Here is a 20,628-nt window from a genome sequence, read left to right as displayed (position 1 = left end):
GAACCTCTTCAATGCACCTGATGATCAGTACCGTATTACACAACGGACGACACCCTAAAAGTCTGTCTTCCAGTTCTCCCAAGCTAACTGAAGATGAATCGAAAGAAGGAAATCTTGAGACATGAGTAGAAAACATACACGTTTATTGGTCCAAAATGCATATTGTGCAATACAAGAGCTAAATGAAACCGTTCAGTTGGGACTTTTGCAGGGCATCAGCTGCTCCTCACAGACTAGCATGTTTACAGGAGCATCTTCATGAAGTAAAAGTCCAAACATCAGCAACATCATGCACATGAGAGCACAAACTACCTTAAAAACTTATTGGAGACCCATATAGGTTCAGGTATGCAAGCAGGATTATTATTGATTTATTTTGACACCCGTTTGACCCCTAAACCCTTAAAAGACATTTTAATTGGCTATGCTGAGAAGTTTCTTGATGTCTCCCTCGATGTTGCTGGTCAGGTATCTCCTGCTGTAGCGTTTGAATGGCACTCCATCAGATCCGATAAGAAACTTCTCGAAATTCCAAGCGATGTCGTTTCTGCATATGGGACTCCACACGATAAATTTGGGGTCGCTCATGAAGGTCATTGGGTCATCGTGTGGGAATGGAAGTTTCTCCTTGAGGAAGACGAAGAGAGGGTGAGCACCTTTCCCGTTCACGTCGACCTTCTCCAGGAGCTGAAATTTAGGTTCATAACCATTGCCAGGACGGACATACTTCAAGGACAAAAGGATCTCTTCGTTATGACAGTTTTCCTAAAATAAAAAAATGAATAGGCAACAGAATCACAAGCTATTTTGGAAATACTTTACAACAACATAGTGAGAATATAATCAATGGTAAACGGTTAAGTATAGTCATTATTGCGTTCATAAATTAGGATAGGAGTAAAAAATGATACAAATAAACAGAAAATCTCTAAAGTAAACTCAAGAAAAAAAAAAAAAAATACAACTGTTCACTTTGAGTTTATATTATCGCAGGAGCATTAAATAACATTAACAGATACAACTTTTCATTTTAATAATATATTAGTAAATGCAAATTTGCTAAATGATCCAATTTGATATAACTGAGTTTTGCTTTGGTTATGGAGTCTCTTACTGGTTTAAGAATATATTAACAATAAATCTAAATCTATTATTTAATTTGCTAAATGTTTTTTGTATGCTTGAGATATTTATAAAAATTATCATTATTATTTTTGTTGTTAGCATTATTATATCTTAAACTAATCTTAAACTAACTCTTTCTCTTTGTAGGACCGCCGTCTGTATGTTTATTGTTCTTTAATTTTTCATTTAAAAATATGGCTTCAGGATCTGCATCCAAGACTATTTTTTTTATAATATTCCACAGATCAGTAGTTAACATCCAAATAAATAAATAAAAAACATGTGAAAATATGTAAATCCAAATTTATTGATATTTCAAACTATTTTTATGTAAAGTAACTAATGGTATTTTAAGCATTATATAATTTACACATAAATAAGTGTTACTACCATTGACGTTAGTTTATATAGATAAATCAGCGTACATAAAAGAGATGTAAGACAGACAGACAGCAGGGCATGACAGGTCAAGTGCGCCACAGGTTCACTGCAGTGAAGGGCTGAACTGAATGAATCAGACATGGTGTTGTCATCTATTCTTACCTGATACCCGAATTGATTGCAGGGGACTCCCAGAATCACAAGCCCTTTATCTGAGAAGCGCTCGTGGAGCTCGTTCATCTGGGTGTAATCCCTGGTGGTCGTTCCTCAAAGAGAAGCGACATTCTCGATCAGGACCACCTTACCCTGTAAAGAAGAAAACTTGAACTCCTCTCCTGTGAGGGTTTTCGCTGTGATGTCGTACAACGATTTTATTCCAGCCATGTTTATTCCTACCCCGATGCCTTGCAACTAACTGGAACACACACACACAGGTATAGGGATAGGAAAATGACACGATATAAAACTGTAAACTGAGAGGGCGGTCTGATATGCAGTAACCAATCATTGCAAGACTAAACACGCCCACTTTTAATACACGCCCATAGAAAATTAGGGAGTGTCACTAAAGTGTTCAGTTTACTATTTCAAGGTTGAAAGTGTTTCTGTTTATCTTATTATCTGTGGGCCTGATGACGTGTCATTTGATGTAGTTGGTATTTTTAGACTCATAAAGATAGACATAGTTAAGACACAAAACATACAGTAACGCCTCAAAACAATTATCAATACAGAATTGAGAATTTTACCACGACCCCTAAATTTTACAAACCACTGGCGCGCTTTGTGAGTGTGCCATTAGCCTGGTTACGAAAACATACATTTTTATGCTACAGTCTCAATTTATTAACATAACATCTAAACGACAAACGTTTAAGCTCAGCATCGCGGAGAGTAACCTTAAGGTAAACACTTCTGACGACACTTCGACTCAAATACGGCAATTTCGTCGAGTTTGTCAACTGTGTAATTACTAACTTAGCTCTTGCCAGATTTCAGTCTGTCTTGAAATGATTGTTTACATTTTTCCGAAATGGGTTCTGGGATTGTTTGACCCAGGGTTGTCATTATTAAACTGTCAGAGTGCTTAAGATTTGAATCTAGCCCATGTGAAAAAGGTTATTTGTGTTACTCCTAACAGGTAACATCTGTTATTTTAACATTTCCATCTGACCCGATCTGAGTTAAAGATGATGCGTAAGAAGAAGCGCTCATCATCCATCACAGTGGACGAAGATCCCACACTTAACACTCCAAGTAAGTTCCTGATGACGTCACATCTCAAATAAATCGGGAATAGCTCAAATTTGTACGTTTGGGGTAATTAAAAAGATGTATTGCTGGACTGTATTGATGTGTCTTCATTTGCACAGAGTCAAAAAAGACCAAGAGCAGTGGGCGACCCACAAAGCCTTCAGTACAGGACTCCCACCCGGACTCAGTCTTTGTTCAGTTTCTGAAGGAATCAGGTGTCATTTTAACACCTGGCAGTACGGCTAATGAAATTGGTAAGATTACAGAAAGGTGAACACACAAGAAAAACATACATGTTCATAACAACAGATTTCATTGACATCTGTCACACAATCCTTTATTTATTATAACAGCTGTAGACCAAGTTATATTTCAAAAGCGACTCCAGCAGCATCTACGAAAGAGTCCCAGATTCCCCAATGTGAGAAACAGATCATCATTATATCACTTTTATCTTTTTACAGAAGTAGTTTACACGGTCGTTACATTGTTGAATGGCTGTTTTGTAGATAATTAAGGAGTTTATATCTGCGCTGGAAACGTACATTGAAGACCCAGAGAGATTGAGGAACTGTCTTCTGCCTTGTGTGCCATCATCCACTTCACAGCAGGATGCCACGTAATGCACTTCTTCTTGTTTTTTCCAACTGAAAACATTACAACATTTCATTTAAATGTTAAATGCAATTGTTTTTTTTACTCTTATATAGACTTATTTGTTCATTTTTCCTCTGATATCAGTTCTGGCTCCTATCAGGAAAGTCTGGTACGCTTGTTGCTTGGAATAGAGATGCTACAGGTAAAAGAGCAAATCAGCTCAATTCACCTCAAAGCAAGAGAAAACTAAGTATATTTATAAATATATATTTTCCTTTTCTTACAATTTGACTCGGCACATCAGTCTGAATTAAAATTATTTGTATAATATAATTTTTTTTATTATTATTTTATTTATATATATATATATATATATATATATATATATATATATATATATATAACAATCTTAAATGACTAGATAGATCATGGAAATTAATTGGTAAAAAAAATAGTCTTTTTACTTGTTCTGTTGAATATTTATTAATAATTGATTTAGTGAATTAATTGCTGCTGTAGTTAATTATTACGTTTATCTTGTTCTAAATATTTTGGTAGGAGTATAAGTCATATATATTTTTCATTTTCCTACATTTAGACCCTGGTCATAAACACTTTGTTTGAAAAGCTTCCAGAATTCATGTTTGAGGGGTAACTTTCCACTTTTTGTACACATTACTTCAATTATAGACAAAGTCCTGTATCATTCGCTTATCAGTGATTGTAATGTGCTCTGTTACAGAGTTAGTGAGGATGGCCTCAACGTTCCCCGTCTCATAATAAACCAGTTAAAGTGGCTGGACCGAATTGTAGACGGCAAGGTACACAGTCCTATCCCAGTGATGAATATGTTCCTGTGAACGTCATAATTGCCAACAATTCCTTTGTAGCAGACATAAATGTTTGTCATAGCCTAATTGTGGCATTGGTGTGACAGATGTCTGACTACCATAACTGCTGTGTGTGTGTGTGTAGGATTTGAGCAGTAAACTGATGCAGATGGTGTCTGTGGCTCCAGTGGAGATCCAGCGGGACATTATTACCAGCCTGCCAGAAATCCTGGAGGATTCCCAGCATGGAGACATGGCCAAAGAGCTGAAGTACGTCAGCAGTGTCCCAATCCGTGAGATGGGGTAGAAGTGTCTGTTAAAGTTGATTCACGCTCAGTTGTGTTGTTTGGTTTAGAAAATTACGGCTGTGATGGTAATGATGACTGTGACTGTTATGAAGATGCTTATTATCACTGTGTATATTGTGTTTATGCGAGTCTGTGTTTGTGTCTACTTCCTTGTGCAGCGGTTTACTTCAGCAGGACACTCAGCTCGCTGTGCCTATATTGGATGCTTTATCCAGCTTGAATCTGAGCTCTGTGTTATTGTCAGAGGTACTCTACAACATGCAAATATGTTCCCTAAAATGCAGTGTCATTGCTTTAAATGAAAAAAAAAATGCTTTGATGATTATTTTGTTATACAACACAAGCACACTTCTTAAGCAAAATAGAAGTAATAAGGCTGCATTTATTTAAACCAATAAAAAAAGGAAATATTACAATTAAAAATAAAAAAATTCTGTTTTAATATATTTTAAAATGTAATTTATTCATGTGATGGTAAAGCTGAATTTTCAGCAGCCATTACTCCAGTCTTCATCGTCACATGATCCTTCAGATACCATTCTGATATATTATGCTTAATTATCAATTATCAATGTTGAAAACAGTTTCTGCTAAATATGTTTGTGGAAACCGTGATTGTGTTTTTTTCAGGATTCTTTAATGAATTGAACATTCAAAAGAACACCATTTTTTTTTAAATAGATTTTTTTTGTATCAATGTAAACATCTTAGCACTTTTTCAATTTAATGCATCCATGCAGAATACAAATATTCATACATTTAGACTTTTAAAACGGTAGTGTATACTATTCAAAATCCTCTTTCTCTCTCTTAGGTGCGCGAGGCAGTAATGGGAACTCTCTCTGCTGTGCAGTTAGAGGATCTTCCTGTCGTTGTGAAGTTCGTCTTACACTCCATCTCTGCATCTGATGCTAATGAGGTCAAGGTCTCTAAACTGACCTTTTTGTCATTTCTGATCATGAACATTTCTTTTCTCTGGTTGACAATTAAATAATTATTCTTTCATGTCCCTTTCATGCTCCTCAGGTGGTGTGTGACCTGCGTAAAAAGCTGGAGTTGGAGCAGTGTGTTCTGCCAGCAGTTCTGCAGGCTTCCCAGAGTCGTTTGAAAAGCAAAAACGCGTCGAGGTGAGACATTTTCCCACTTACATTTATGCATTTAACAGACACTTTTATCCAAAGTGACTTACAAAAGAGGAACAAAAGCAATTCGTCAAGGAGCCAATAACATTTGTAATATACAATACCAGGTTTATGTGACAACTAGATTAGGAAGCAAGCTAGAGAAGAGGAAAAATGCAGAGAAGAATAGATTTTTTTGTGTGTGTGTACATGCGTAAGTGCATTGGTTTGGGGTGAGGGGTGGCCAAGTGCTTGTTGTAGAGGTTAAACTCTTAAAATGCTTCTTAATTGATGTGATGGTCTCAGCAGTTTGCTTTCTCTTGAATGAAAATTCTGTCGTCATTTACTCCCTTCCCAAACCCAAATGACTTGCTTTTTTGCATGGAAGACAAATAAGAATATCTCCAGTTCTGCTGGCAGTGTTCTGACTTGTCCTTGATTGGCACTTCTCAGGCCCTCCAGTGTCCCATCATGCAGCAGTGGTCAAGACAGTGTGGCTATGATTCTGGAGGTCATAAAGTCAGCTATCCGCTTTCAGAAAACCATCTCAGAGGCTTGGCTAAAGGTGAGCTGGGAGTTCTAGTCTGCCTTCAGACACTAGGTGCTATATTTCCATCCAACTGAAGTGATTTAAATACTGTTTATGTTTTTGATTTTCAGGCCATAGAGAATGTTGATGAGTCAGAGGACCATAAGGTGTGATTGACATTTTAAGTTAAAATTTGATGCGATTGCCATTAGATCGACACAATAAACCCAACTTGTTGTATTTCTCAGGTGGTTGATCTGTTGGTGCTGCTCATCCTTCACTCCACTAATGCAAATCACAGCCGACGTGGGGCAGAGAGAGTGCTTAAGGTCAAAGTTCGCAAGGGTCTGATTCCGGAAAGCCTCTTGCAGAAGACCTTTAAGGGCCATGCTCAGGTCTGCTTTCATTCACACGATTATGACTGAAAGAATAGCCCTAAATATGATCCCTGAAGTTTTGGCTCCTCGTATCAAGTATGCTGTAACTGTTTCACACAGGTGATGAGGGGTTATTTCCCATCCATTCTGGCTCTAGCTCAAGGACTCTTGCGTTCTTCAGACTGCTGTGTGGTGCCTTTCGGAGGTCACATGTACAAACAATCCTTCACTGCCTTTGACTCCTACTGTCGGCAGGTAAGAAAAACCTCTCATCGCCTTCTACACTGCAGGACACCAACATTTATTAATAGACGTGCATTGATGTCCAGAACATGTGTGTTTGTTGTGTAGGAGGTGGTGGGCTCTCTGGTCACACACGCATGCAGTGGTGTTAGTGGCGAGGTGGATGTGGCTCTTGAGCTGCTCTGTGAGCTGGTATCTCAGAGACCTGCAGAGATGAGCCAGTTCACTGTTTTTGTGAAGGTACGATTGCCTGCCCGGTTTATGACCTTATTATGACCTTATTATGACCTTTCTTTCGTCAGTTTACTGCAGGATTTCCACAGTTATGCCCCCCATGGAACTATTTGTGTTTTTCATGTATGAAGAAGTCTTATATTTATAGGAAATTTTATAGTGATGTTTACCAGTTTTCTAGCCTTCTTTATAAAATATTAACAGACTATTAAAAATATTAAATATAGACATCTGTAAGATTGTAAATTCATCTTTTTTTTTTTTTGTCTTCCAATAAAACTTACTTGACAAAAATAAATAATTAAATATTAAAACTTAATGTCTATTTTGGAAGCAATTTTTTTTTTTTTATATATATTTTATATTGTATATAGTAAATAAATAAATGACATATATATATATAATAGTATTATTATTATTTTTTTTTATTATTTTTTTTATTACTATTATTATTAGTAATAGTAATAAAATATATATTACTATTAATTTTTTTATTATATAATCAAGTTTTAGTCTGCACAAGACCAATATTTTGTCAAGAATTATTTAGACGAAATATAAAGGCTAGAAAACTATATATATTTATATACTGTATGTCTATTTTGGAAGGAAATTGTTTTTTGATGTACATTAATATTTTACATAATAAAAAGTATAATAGTAATAGTAATATATATATATAGTAATAGTAATATATATATATATATATATATATATATATATATATATATATATATATATATATATATATATATATATAATATTTATTATTTTGAAAAAATGTTAAATTAATATAAAATATTTAATTAAATTGTAGTAATTTATTACATTTATTTTATTCAAAATATTTTGGGGAAATCGTTTGGGTGTTTTCAAGTTTGTAATGATATATAACCTATTTTTGGTGTGAATTGTGTGTATTCTGGCAGGGTATTCTGGACTACATGGACAACCTGACCTCACAGCAGATCAGACAACTCTTCCACCTGCTTAGCCGCCTGGCATTCGGACAGGAGCAGCACGGGGGACACATCCAGGTGAGAAACACATTGCATCTTAAAGGTATAGTATGTCATGTTTTCAATTAAGAGATAGTTGATCCAAAATGTAAATTCTGTCAAATATCTATGTGACCACCACCAGGATGACATGCATATCGTCATCCGTAAGCAGCTGTCCAGCACGGTGCCCAAGTACAAGCGCATTGGTATTATTGGGGCAGTCATGATGGTGGGCAGTATGGGGGCCTGCAGGTACACTCTTTACATTACGATGTTTCACTTATACACATCCTTTAGTTGTAATCTTTGATCTCCACTCTTATTCATCTTTTGATGTTTATGTAGAAATAAACCTGATGGCTCTCAAGGTGGTACACTGCCCAATGAGACGCACAGACAGGTGAGCGAGATGATCTGATGGTTTAACGGTGCAGTGAGCGATTTCTGAGAAGCGCTGTTGCATTATGTCTTGCTTACTTTTACTGTCAGTTGTTACTGACCCATGTACCACATCATGTTTTGAGTGTTGTGTTGTGTGTAGGTGATGGCTCTGTTGGAGCTGGTGCGCTCGTGCAGTGAGAGTTCCCCTGAAGCTGCTGCTCTCTGTTTCGATGAGCTGGCCAACCTGCTACAGACCTGCAAACTGGACCCTCTAGTGCTGTGTGTGTGTGTGTGTGTGTGTGTGTGTGTGTGTGTGTGTGTGTGTGTGTGTGTGTGTGTGTGTGTGTGTGTGTTGGTTATATATTTCAATTAAGTAATACAATACATATGCATCTCTACATGACAAAAAGGTCTTTATAGTACATTATTACATTAAGCTCTCTGTGTTGGCTGTCACCCTCAGGCATGGATCGGGAAGAGTGTGTTAGAGGATTTTCAGGAAGACTTTATTGTAGACCTTGGACCAGATATATCAGGGTGAGTGACACATTCAGGGCTCATGAAGACACCTCTATTTTTTATTGTCGTATGATCAAAATCAGCTGTTTTATTTATTTTTGATTAAATAAATAATTTTCTTATGACCCTTTGTGTGTGTTTGTGTGCGTGTCTCTCAGCCCGTTCGTGTTTCCTGCCTCTGTGATGTATAATTTGGACGAGGATGAGAGTCAGGGAGGAATCGCCATCAATCTACTGCCTCTTATGACTCAAGACCAGCAGCACAAAACAGACACAACCCAACCAGCTGGAGTCAAGAGAGAGAGGTCACTACTGTATACTGTATGCGGAATCAAGTGGAACAGATTAACGCTTCTGTCACTGTAGGCTGTAAAATGATTAAAAAATCACGTAAATCATAAAAATGATTAAAAAGCTGATAATTAAATATATATTTTTTAAAGATATTACATAAATATTTTATATATATATATATATATATATATATATATATATAGAGAGAGAGAGAGAGAGAGAGAGAGAGAGAGAGAGAGAGAGAGAGAGAGAGAGAGAGAGAGAGAGAGAGAGAGAGAGAGAGAGAGAGAGAGAGAGAGAGAGAGAGAGAGAGAGAAAACATCTTTTAACCAATATTTTATATTTTATGCAACCTTTAATCAACATCAGAGAACTGCGATAATGCAAATGTGTTGTTAAATTAATTAAATGGTATAACTCCCATAGGGTACTTCAAGTAAAAAGGTTTTCAGCTGAAAAGAAGTTTGACATTCCTTGATATAGATAATAGTGCTTGATCAACATGAGTTTTTAGTAGCCAGTGCTGATATCTACATTACTACATACATACGTGGTTTGATCATATGATATGTATGCAAAATTGTTGAAAGTAAATGAAACTGAAACAATTATTTTACACAATATTTACACAAAATTAATTAAACAATGTTTGAAAAGAAAATTATGTACTCCATAATTCCACAGACTTCAGTTACAAGCATGCATTATTATTATTAGTTGATGCCAATAATACTGTATGTCGACTTATCATTGGCTGCCGCTTGACACTGTTAAAACATTACTGTTGGTAATTGAATCATTAATAAATAAAAAAATGTGCATGTATTATGAATTGGACATTTGAAGCAATTACAAGAACCAACCATGAGCCGGGACTTGCTCTTGTGTCACCCATGTCGAAACGCTGCCCACAAGGCTTTGGCTCCAACACGATTTTACAATTTGAATGCCTCTCTCTCATTCTAGGCGCGTGTCTCCTCTGTGTCTGTCCCCGTTTTTCCGCCTGCTGAGGTTGTGTGAAGAGGTGCAGCACCAGGGGGATCTGGAGGAGATCGATGCTCTGCTAGGTCTGTGATAACATTTTCATTATTCTGTTCTAGATTGTGGCTTGTCGTGATCACTGCACAGAAGGAATTTATTAGACGCTTTCTCTTTTCATCATAATGATGATTATTTATGTAAACTTCTCAAGAGATGACAGAGATATTAAGTTCAGCAGGTCATCTAAGGGAGTTTTGTACTGTTGTAGGCTGTCCTCTGATCCTGACTGATATGGAGGTGGTGGAGAAGGTGGAGAGTCTGTCAAAGGCTGAGAGAGAGTTCCTCTGTTCTCTGCTCTTTCACACCATCAACTGGCTCAGGGAGGTTAGTACACCTCTACAGTACAACATAGTACTGAATTAATTGACTGAATGATTTCCTTCGGTGTAGTTCTCAAACTAGTGTAAGTAACGTCCCAAATCAATGGATGTCTGAGACTAAATATCTTAAATTTGGTTTGTTCCTCCTCACACAAACCGTCAGAAGACTTGGACTACTTTTGTTGATTTTATGGCAACCATTTACTTTGAATATTCTGGAACTACAATTTGGAACTACTTTTATGTTATATATTACTGAATGGATTCTAACATGTATATTATGCATGTGTTTATGAGCGTAGGTGGTGAATGCGTTTTGCAGGCAGAACGATCCTGAGATGAAAATGAAGGTTGTAACTCGTATTCAGAATATCACTTTCCTTCAGAGTTTACTGCAGACGTGCTTAGCAGGTACCAGAGAGACACATCACCTCTTTTTACTTTAAGTCACTATCTTAGATATACTGTATTCTGTAAGTACCTTGATAAAGTAAATATAAATGAACAAATCTTCATATTTCACTTTCAATTTAACTTGTGGGTTTCTCAGTATGTCTTATGCCAGGTTCAGACTACACAATACCGATACAGCCCGATTTTGGGACAATCCATTTGACGTAGGATGTCGTGGTGATTCGTAAACAACAAGAATCGGTTGTTTTATCTGGTATAGTTTGTTATAGTGGACAACAACCGGTGTTGCGTCTGTGATCCTTCACGAATTCCCGACAGAAAGACTAGCATGTTTAATTTTGTTTACGGTCATTCACAGCGGGTTTCCTTCACATCTGTTAAGTTGACCAATAGGAGCACAGAAGCGAATTATGCTATGGAGGAAAGGTTCGTGGATATATTACCTCAAGTTCTCTTTGGAGGATTGACCGCACGTACTGTGCTCTTCATGCAATCGGGGAACTGTCGGGTTTTCTTTCTTTTTTGGGGCTTTTCTGACATCAAGACAGCCAGTACAAAACACACGCTTTCGGTTGCCATTGTGAGTTTCGCCTTCTCGGTGACATCATGAACGTCTTTAAAGATGGCAAGTGATGATTGGTCAGGAAGCAACTTGTAGTCTGAAATGTTTCTTGTCCACAACACGACAAGTATTTAGGAGTCAAAAGTGACTGTCATAACAGACAAAAATATTGTGTAGTCTGAACCCGGCATCATAGTAAAAAAATAATATATCTATAGTATACTATAATATAATATTTTTTTACTATATATCTTCTAATTAATTAATTAATTAATTTACTATATTTTCTCTGTAAAGGTTAACATTGTTTTATTGTATATTGTGTTAGCTACACCAGGCTACACTCCTCCTCAGGCTAACTTTGATGGAGAGACTGAGGGGATGATACCCGCTTCTTTAATCGCTCCGCCGAAGAAAGGAAAGAAAGGCAAGGCTGCTAGAGAAATCACCAAACTTTACTTTTTTGTACGTTTTGTTTATTGGGGTCAGTCCTTCACTGTTTGTGTGTGTTTAGAGTCATCTGGGAGGAAGAGGAAGGCCTCAGCGAGTAAGAACTCCTCAGGCGACAAGTCACAGCTGGAGGGGGCCGCAGAGGCAGAGGAGTCCCAGCAGGTAAAGACCAGATATACTTTATGTCCCTTGGTTTATAGACATTGGCATGAACATTTGGTAAAGTAGACCATAAAACCATCATGTTTGAGATGGAAATGGAGAATATGTTACTCTTTCGTTTTATTTTAATCCATTATTTTGAGATTTTACTACGGTGTCACCTGAATTTTAAAATATTAAAGCTTTGATTTCTTTTTACATACCAAACCTGTCAATTTTTTGATATGGCAGGACCATCCAGAGAAAGAGAGCGAGAAGGAGAAAGAAAAGGATGCCAAATCAGGGGTCAGTCTGTCTTCGTACTGGCCGTTCTTCAGAGAGTTGGATGTTGAAGCTCTGAGCGTGCTGCAGTGTGGCCTCCTGTCCCGGACACTACTGGACACTGAGCTACATAGTAAGGTAAAACAAGTCTGTTTGCTGGGTGATTCTCAGTACAAGTACATACTTTAATTATAGACTAAAAAATATCGTTGCTTTATGTGTAGTTAAAGGAGGAGGTGCAGTTGGGCCCTGCTGAGTTGCTTTTCCTGCTGGAGGATATGTGGCGTAAACTGGACTTCAGTTTGGCTTCTGCTCCAGCTAAAAAGGCTCCATTTCTCAAAGTATGAACAGAACACAGACATCAACTTGACAACAATTTATCTTGATTTACATAGTAGAACATGTTCATGCACAACTTTGAAACAACATTCTAATCAACCTATCAGTCTCAGATATTGTCTTAATAATAATAAAAAACACTAAAAACTAAAATCAGCTATTTTAAATAACACTGTTAAATGTAATCTTTAGCAAATCTTAGAGTATTTTTTTTATATTGTACATTATAATGATACCAAAACTCACTTAATTTTGGGATCATTATAATGCAATTTAAAAAAAAAAATTAATAACACTGTTATATGTAGTCTTTAACAAATCTTAAAATATTTATTTTTCATACTGTACATTATAATGATGGCCAAATTAAGATAATTGTGGCATCATTTATTATGAACAGAATAAAAATAATTATTTAGAGATCTGCTAAACGTGACATTTAACAATATTATTTAAACTGATTGATTTTAGTTTTTTGTGTTGTTAAATGAAATGTTTTTTAAGATTTACTTTAATGAGCGTTTAATGCATTTAAAGTAATCTAAATGTAAAACAGGGAAATGAGCAATATAAAAATACACAATTGAATATAAAAAAGAACAATAAAATATTTAGTATTGACTTATGTAAAAAAAAAAACATCTCCAATATTGGCTGATATGGTAATGAAATATTGTAAAATATTTTTTTTGGTGTCTCTTTAGAGTAAGACAGACAGAGCAATGGGCTTTGCTCACTTGCAACAGAAAAATGCCAAAGAAATCGCCACCTGCTGCATTGATCTGCTGCCCACACTCTGCACACACCTGGAGAACTGCCACAATCATTTTCAGGTACACACACGTCTCCATTCACAGCCTTGTAAACATGTCCCTTATGTAAGAATTAGTTTTTAGTTTTTTTTACTGTTTGAACGTGTTTGTCCACACAGACTATTCTCTCTGAGCATCAGGGTGTTGTTGATGCTCCTGGTGTGGACGTGAAGGAACAGCAGCTCATGTGTTCAGCCTATCAGCTGCTACTGCAAGTGCTACACACCACGTTCAGCTGGTGAGCCCAGACCCTGTTAGCTGTTAGTTGAATTTGCTGACAACTACAAACCTTTCTGACCATCTTCAATCACCTGCTGTTCATATTCAGGGCCGGCTTTTCTGGTCTGGAGCATCGCGCTCTGCTGAAGAGTGCTCTGGGGGTCCTGGCCAGCCGGCTAAAAGAAGAAGAGACAGATTTGACTTTAGATCAGCTCAGCAGGTGGGAACGTCAGTTCACGTACTTCCTGTTTGCTGTTAGTGGAGGATTTGCAATGTAACCGTCTGTACGTGGTGTTTTATGTGCTCAGGCATGCTTTTGAGTACCTGCAGAACTTCCGAAGCACAGTGCCCAGCCTGAACACAGCCCTATGTCTGACCCAGCTGCTCATTGTGCTGTCCCAGTATGGAGGATCAAACCACAGGAACTACAGAGAACAGATCAGTATGTTTCTGGTTTTAAATGCTGTATAATAGTGGTTAATCTCTGTAATACATTTATTTTGATTGATACAATTCCCCCCCCCAGCATCCCTATCAAGGCATTTTCTCTGTCAGGAGTGGGTTACAGCGAGTGGAGAGAAAGAGCGAGGGATCAAATACAACGAGGCTCTTCAAACTCTCCTCAGGTACGTTCCCATTCAGTTCCAAAAGCCATTGAAGACATTTGAGTATTAAGACACATGGATATTAGACTGTAATAGGTAGGGGAGAGAGAAGGAGTCAGTAAAATTATTTACATGCTTCATGAGTCATTTATCCTCCCCTCATTTTAGAAATAGTCTAATTCCTGCATTATACAAGAAGACAAAATTAATTACATAAAATATTCATGTAATCTTACAAATGTAATGTAATTATTATAATACGATATTCTTTTACTAATTGACATGTCAAATATTAATAACATTTATAAGATATTTATGAGCATGTTTCTATAATTTTTCCCCCTCTCTAGTATTTATCTGGAGCACACTGATGATGTTTTGAAGGCGGTGGAGGAAATAGCAGGTGAAGGGGTTCCAGAGCTGATGAATGCTGCTAAAGACGCTAACTCACGCAGCTGGCCAACACTCAACAGGTACGGCAGCCTCAAAAACAAAAGCAGCTGTGTAATTGTAAGGGATGAGTACAAAACATTGGATTGATTCAAATATAGTATATGACCATTTAATGTTAGAACAATCATAATCTGGTATTTCATAGTGACGTGTAATAAATGCAAATCTATGCTTTGTTTGGTGATGCTGCAGGCTGACGTTCCTGGTGTACTACAAGAGCATGATGGCAGAGCTGGAGAAAGCTGTGCGTAAGATTCCTCCCAGCAAACAGACAGATAATCAAGAGGTGGGTGTTTGTTGTGTGGGTGTAGATATTATTTTAAAGTGCCCCTATTATGCTTTTTTCGAATATTGCCTTCTACACAGTGCTTGAAGTGGGGACAAAATAGTTCCCCCTTGGTTGCAAGGGCTTAGTTTTGGTTTGAACATTGGGGGGGGGTGGGTGAAGTGTGAACCGTTTAATGGGGTCCCAGGGCATTCTCCCTTGTGAGGTTTACTTACTTACTTATTTGTTTGTTTATTTTTGCAAAATGGTCTTTTGTGGTATCATCCACGCATGCAAAGTTGGTTGATAACATAACTGCAATAAAGTAATAGCCTAGTTACAAAGTGCCATGGGAAGTCGAACTATCTTAATTTTAGAAAATATCTCAACCAGGGGTGTATCTGGTACTCAGAAACAAAACTATGGGTGCTCCAGAAGGGGAACAAAATTTCTTATAGGCCTACTAAAAAAAATCTTTTTCCTGTCATCTCATGGAATATCTGAAGGCCAGGTTTATCCTAATATCTGTCATTATTAGCTGAACACATTTTTACACATAGGGAAAACCAGTTGTTTAGTCAATAATTCAAGAAGGTCCATACTTTAAAGCTCTTGATTCTAACTTGTACTTGGCCTTATGAAAAAGTAACATAGTGATTGTAATTTTTTAACTATAGCATTTGTTACAGTAAGGATATAATTACAGGTAAGACCATTGATGGCTCCTGATTACCATGCTTAAGCCAATGTTAACTTTTTTTCTTTTATCTATAGCATTTGTTATGAAAAATAGCAACACATTTAGAAACTATAGCTACAACATGCCACAGTTGTAATATCAATCTTTAGTGAAAAATATATCCCCTTAAAGCAGGGGTGTCCAAACTCAGTCCTGGAGGGCCACTGTCCTGCAGAGTTTAGCTCTAGCCTGCCTCAACACACCTACCTGGAAGTTTCTAGAATGCCTAGTAAGACCTTGATTATCTGGTTCAGGTGTGTTTAATTGGGGTTGGAGCTAAACTCTGCAGGACAGTGGCCCTACAGGAGCAGGATTGGACATCCCTGCCTTAAAGGGTTAGTTGACCCAAATATTTTAATTCTGTCATTAATTACTCACCATCATGTCGTTCCAAACCCATAAGGCCTTTGTTCATGTTCAGGAACACAAATTAAGATATTCCTGATGCAACATGTGAGAAGTGCCGGTACGCAAGAAAAAGGGTGAAATTAATTTTGTGAATGTAAAAGGTCTGCAAAGTTTCAAAGATCAAAGTGCACAACAAATGGAGTTTTCTCCCAAAATAAAGAACCAATTCTGTCAGTCAGTAATTCGAATCTTTCTTCCTGTTTGTAACAATTAACATAATGCCAGCCTATGGTCTTCATTGGCTGCCCGCGAACAACGTCCACTTTGACTCGCTCTTAAACACTGTAGTTGTAGCTGTTTGTAGCGTTTGTACCAACGCCATTGTTACTGTTCGTATCACTCTGTATACAAGTGCTGAGGAAGCCTCCGGAGCTGAAATTCAGTCATGGTAATGAACGTTTCGTTTCCGACACGCGCTGTAAGCAGTAGACCAATCACAACAGACTGGACCATCTGACCATTCAGAGTAGAGTAGGCTCTTAGAAAGGAGGGGTTTTGATAGAACGAATCTTTGATCGAACTGTTTCAGACACTGAGAAAAGTGGTGATGCTGCAGTGTATATTATGAGAAAAAGTTTGATGCATTTGTAGGAGACCTCCAAAACAAAACTAGGAACCTTTAAAAGTAGCATAATTGGGGTATTTTAATAATTTTTTTAGATAACATGTAGAGAAGTGTGTAGTGTCTCTCTCTAGCTAATGCCCTAAATCTATTCAGGTGCAGAGCGAGAAGCTCTTAACATGGAATCTGGCTGTGCGTGACTTCCACATCCTCATAAACCTGGTCAAGGTACAGAGACTTTCACATCTTTCTTGTGCTCAAAGTATGCACCCTTCACATTTATGGCTCTGTGAAAGCCACACAGCTCTGTGATGGTAATCTATAGGATGTTCTTCTTTTTTTTTTTGCAACAGATCTTTGACAGCAGACCTGTACTCACTGTGTGTTTAAAGGTGAGAAATATTTGCACACACAAAGGTATGTTTATGACGAAAATGTCATTCATCACCCCATTGTTTTCACTTTGTCTTTCAGTATGGTCGTCTTTTTCTGGAGTCATTCCTTAAGCTTGGAATGCCTCTGCTTGACTACAGTTTTAAAAAACACAAGGTATTTCTGTCTCATTCATTTAAACGTATGCATAATGTTGCATCTTGCTCAGAATCAAGAGCTTTCAAACACAAAAATAATCAGTTCAATAAAGTGAGATTTTTAATCATTGCCCTGATGGATCTTCTCAGGAGGATGTCCAGAGTCTACTGAAGACCTTCCAGCTCAGTACCAGACAACTCCACCACATGTGTGGCCACTCAAAGGTGAAAAGCTGCATCTTCTGTGCATGGTGGTCTGTGGAGATAGACTGGGATTAAAGATTAAAACAAAACAAAACAAATCGTATAATACGTTTAATTTTGAAGGGATTAAAGCATCTGTAATTATAATCACTGCTTTACTGTTCTCAGATTAGGCAAGATACGGGTCTGACCAATCACGTTCCAGCCTTGAAAAAATGTCTGGAGCAGTTTGTGTACCGCGTGAAAGCCATGCTCACTCTCAACCACTGCCAGGAAGCCTTCTGGCTAGGAAACCTGAAGAACAGAGACTTAAAGGTAAGATTTTAAACTCGGGTGAAAAGAGAAAAGGCACATCAGGGCTTAAAGTCACCATAAATCAAAATGGACAATTCTTATATTTTTATGGAATATTGCAGTATTTATTATAAATGATTTATTCCTGCAAATCATTATTAAAAATGTGCCCTCGTAATCTTTAAACAAAATAACTTCTCATCCCTCTTGGAATGACGTCTCTTCTCTGATGATGTTTACTGGCACGAGGACAACCTGTCACTCACATGTAATCACATTAATCAATTTAAAAAAAAGTATCTCAACATCTGTGTGATGCCGACTTTTAACTATAAGGATTTTTTTCTACACTAGTTTTTACTTAACCTGGTGACATTTGGGCTTTTTACACCGTTCTTAACCTTGGGTTATTGTTGTTCTAAACCCCGCTTTTAACTCCGGGTTTCACACTTGCTTAGCAACCGACAGCCAATAGCATGCCTCATATTCACATGCTTTGGACAGTTTAGGGAACACAGCGCATTGTGTATATATAGGCCTACAGTTATTTCAGGGTTTGAATAGACAACGCGTTAATTATTGGAGTACAGAGACCGTTTCATTTTTACCTTTATAGTCCGAAAAGTCCATTCAGAAAAAAAAAACTTGACAGTACAGTCAGCAATGTGTAAAATGAGGACTCGCACTGCTAGAGCCTTTATGTAAACAGGTTGCGCATGTCGTTCGTCCTATCAGTGACACTGACACCGCAAATATGCAAATAACGATGTTAACCCAGGGTTTAGGAATGTACAGTGTGAAACAACAGTTTATGAATACCCAGGATTAATAGAGTGCTGCAGGTATGACGTCACAACCCGGTAGTCTAATTCGCCGCTGGTTCCTTCGAGGCTTTCCTATGGGGTTTTTCCATTTATGGTTAAAATAAAGCCTTTAGGCCCATATTTCCAAATGAAGTGTTTGAAAAAAATCTACTATTAATCAACATTCTGATTTATTTACAAGATACATTTCAAGCTTATATTAAAAAATGTACATTATATTAATGTTTATAATTTGCATAATAGCTTTAAATTATAAAGCTATAATGTAAGTCTATACAGGGCACAGTGTACCATGTAGAGATAATACAGAGATTCAAACCATGTTTTTTTTGCAGGGTGAAGAGATTCTCTCACAAAGGTCACAGGCAGCTGATGGCGAGGAGGAGGAAGAGTCCTCTCAGTTGCAGAGTGAAGTGGAGGTATAATGACTGGCTGACTTGCATTATCCTGTATAATGCATGGAAATGTAGTCTAATCACCTGTACTCCTTGAAAATAAACCATTTATTCTGACAGTATATGCTGCATCCCAATTTAAACATTTTTAGTACACACTAAAACGTGTACTTCACTGCTGAGTGCTGACGACAGTAATAAGACTTGATGCCAGTGTACTGCATCAGTGTACCCCCTTTCATATTCTGTTTGCCTTTACGTGTAAGTGTTGGCATCTAGCTAAATTGATAAAAACTTGACTTAACTTTTTTAGGGGCATACACTACCATTCAAAAGTTTTTTTTTTTAAAGGATTTATTAAAAGAAAATACAGTAAAAATAGAAATATTACAATTTAAATGTACAATTTCCTGTGATGTCAAAGCTGAATTTTCAGCATCATTACTCCAGTCTTCAGTGTCACATGATCCTTCTGAAATCATTCTAATATTCTGATTTGGTGTTCAACAAACAATTCTTTTTTTTATCAATGTTATTGATTAATACCTCTGTTGCACAAGGGGTTTTGGGTAATATTAACTGAAAAAGCATGCAGAGAGGATGGACACTTCAAAAATACTCCAGAAATAGTGTGTTATCTGAGTATCTTACTTTTGTCATTATAACATATTATGATTTCTTATTACTATGCATGTTACTGTGGCCTCACAGAGCAAATTGTGTTCAAATAAATACAGATATGACAGATCAGTTCAGGTAATTTTGATAAATAGTTGTTATTTCTTTATAATTAAACTCATTTCTTATACCAAAATAACATAGTCATCACCTGTCATGCAATTTACAAAAGCAAATACAGTACAACATGTCGCCTGGAGGTCTATAATTGCCTTTAATAGCCTGTAATTTTGCGTCGCTTGATTTGGGAGTTTAATTTCCTCGTGAGATCTTTTATGAGACATTTTGTGATGCTTAATTCAATCTGTTTTGACACAGGAGAGTGACTCTGAGGAGAGGAACAATGGACAAGAGGAAGTGGAGGAATCAGATGAATCAGACTGAAATAAGCAAGAACTGCTGCACATGATCAGTACACTATTGTTGCTTTATTATTCCTTCAAATTATTTTGGGGATTGATTTATCTCTTATATTAAATGGAAAAGATAAATAAAAAGTACTTTGATTTAAGCTGTTGTGTAATGTTCACTTAACACTAATCAAGTGGTTTTCTTGAGCAGCTCTCTAAGTGCGTTTGCATGTTTTAAGATGCTAATTTGTTTCTTTTTCATATTTCAATACAAATGTTAATAATACATTCATGTCAGTTGCCTTAATTTTGACCGTAACAGTGTTTTTGTTTTATGTAAATTCTTGTCCAACATGAAGATATCTGAATGTATGAGAGGAATATGGACAATTCCAATTAATAAAATTTCAACAAACATCCTTAATAATAAACCGTAAATGCTATGAACAACAAATATGTGTCAGCTGACCACGTCATACCCTTAAAAGAATCACTTGAGTCTTTTTAAAAATCGAACTGTTCGAAAGAACCGATTCGCGAGATTGAC

General features: G+C 36.9%; 2 protein-coding genes across 3 annotated transcripts; one reads left to right on the top strand and one right to left on the bottom strand.

The window, feature by feature from the left end:
* Window positions 1-126: 126 nt before the first annotated feature.
* Window positions 127-1,974, bottom strand: gpx1b (glutathione peroxidase 1b). Its single transcript, XM_084426387.1, has 2 exons — window positions 1,669-1,974; window positions 127-765 (listed from the first exon to the last, which is right to left on the bottom strand). The coding sequence occupies exons 1-2, from the start codon at window positions 1,888-1,890 to the stop codon at window positions 415-417; spliced, it is 573 nt and encodes a 190-aa protein (XP_084282513.1). The 5' UTR covers window positions 1,891-1,974; the 3' UTR covers window positions 127-414.
* A 312-nt stretch (window positions 1,975-2,286) lies between these two features.
* Window positions 2,287-20,526, top strand: fancd2 (FA complementation group D2). Of its 2 annotated transcripts, none has more exons than XM_084426367.1 (44): window positions 2,287-2,411; window positions 2,648-2,763; window positions 2,880-3,014; window positions 3,114-3,181; window positions 3,270-3,379; window positions 3,502-3,559; window positions 3,956-4,008; window positions 4,100-4,178; window positions 4,333-4,457; window positions 4,654-4,741; window positions 5,310-5,414; window positions 5,522-5,622; window positions 6,070-6,181; window positions 6,277-6,312; window positions 6,394-6,540; window positions 6,643-6,777; window positions 6,874-7,005; window positions 7,929-8,036; window positions 8,143-8,252; window positions 8,346-8,400; window positions 8,542-8,661; window positions 8,845-8,918; window positions 9,059-9,205; window positions 10,161-10,261; window positions 10,444-10,559; window positions 10,858-10,966; window positions 11,860-11,958; window positions 12,046-12,143; window positions 12,375-12,542; window positions 12,629-12,745; window positions 13,448-13,576; window positions 13,675-13,793; window positions 13,884-13,994; window positions 14,083-14,216; window positions 14,301-14,400; window positions 14,730-14,852; window positions 15,025-15,118; window positions 16,963-17,034; window positions 17,160-17,198; window positions 17,281-17,355; window positions 17,487-17,561; window positions 17,709-17,855; window positions 18,994-19,077; window positions 20,050-20,526. In XM_084426367.1, exons 2-44 carry the CDS (start codon window positions 2,697-2,699, stop codon window positions 20,113-20,115), a joined length of 4,341 nt encoding a protein of 1,446 aa, XP_084282493.1. In that variant the 5' UTR covers window positions 2,287-2,411; window positions 2,648-2,696; the 3' UTR covers window positions 20,116-20,526. The 2 variants fall into 2 exon arrangements, with proteins under 2 accessions (XP_084282493.1, XP_084282492.1); XM_084426366.1 differs by having other exon boundaries at window positions 5,310-5,420.
* Window positions 20,527-20,628: the final 102 nt, after the last annotated feature.

This window comes from Rutilus rutilus (assembly GCF_951802725.1).
Source record: "Rutilus rutilus genome assembly, chromosome: 12".
In the NCBI taxonomy this organism is placed as follows: Eukaryota; Metazoa; Chordata; class Actinopteri; order Cypriniformes; family Leuciscidae; genus Rutilus; species Rutilus rutilus.
The sequence above is the reverse complement of the archived record's forward strand: the minus strand, read 5'-3'. Positions and strand labels throughout refer to the sequence as shown.

Coding starts and splice junctions, on each gene's coding strand:
- fancd2 (XM_084426366.1), top strand. CDS start 2,697: ATGATGCGTAAGAAGAAGCGCTCATCATCCATCACAGTGGACGAAGAT. Junction 3,182..3,269: donor AGAGTCCCAGATTCCCCAAT/GTGAGAAACAGA, acceptor GCTGTTTTGTAG/ATAATTAAGGAGTTTATATC. Junction 8,662..8,844: donor AACTGGACCCTCTAGTGCTG/TGTGTGTGTGTG, acceptor TGTCACCCTCAG/GCATGGATCGGGAAGAGTGT.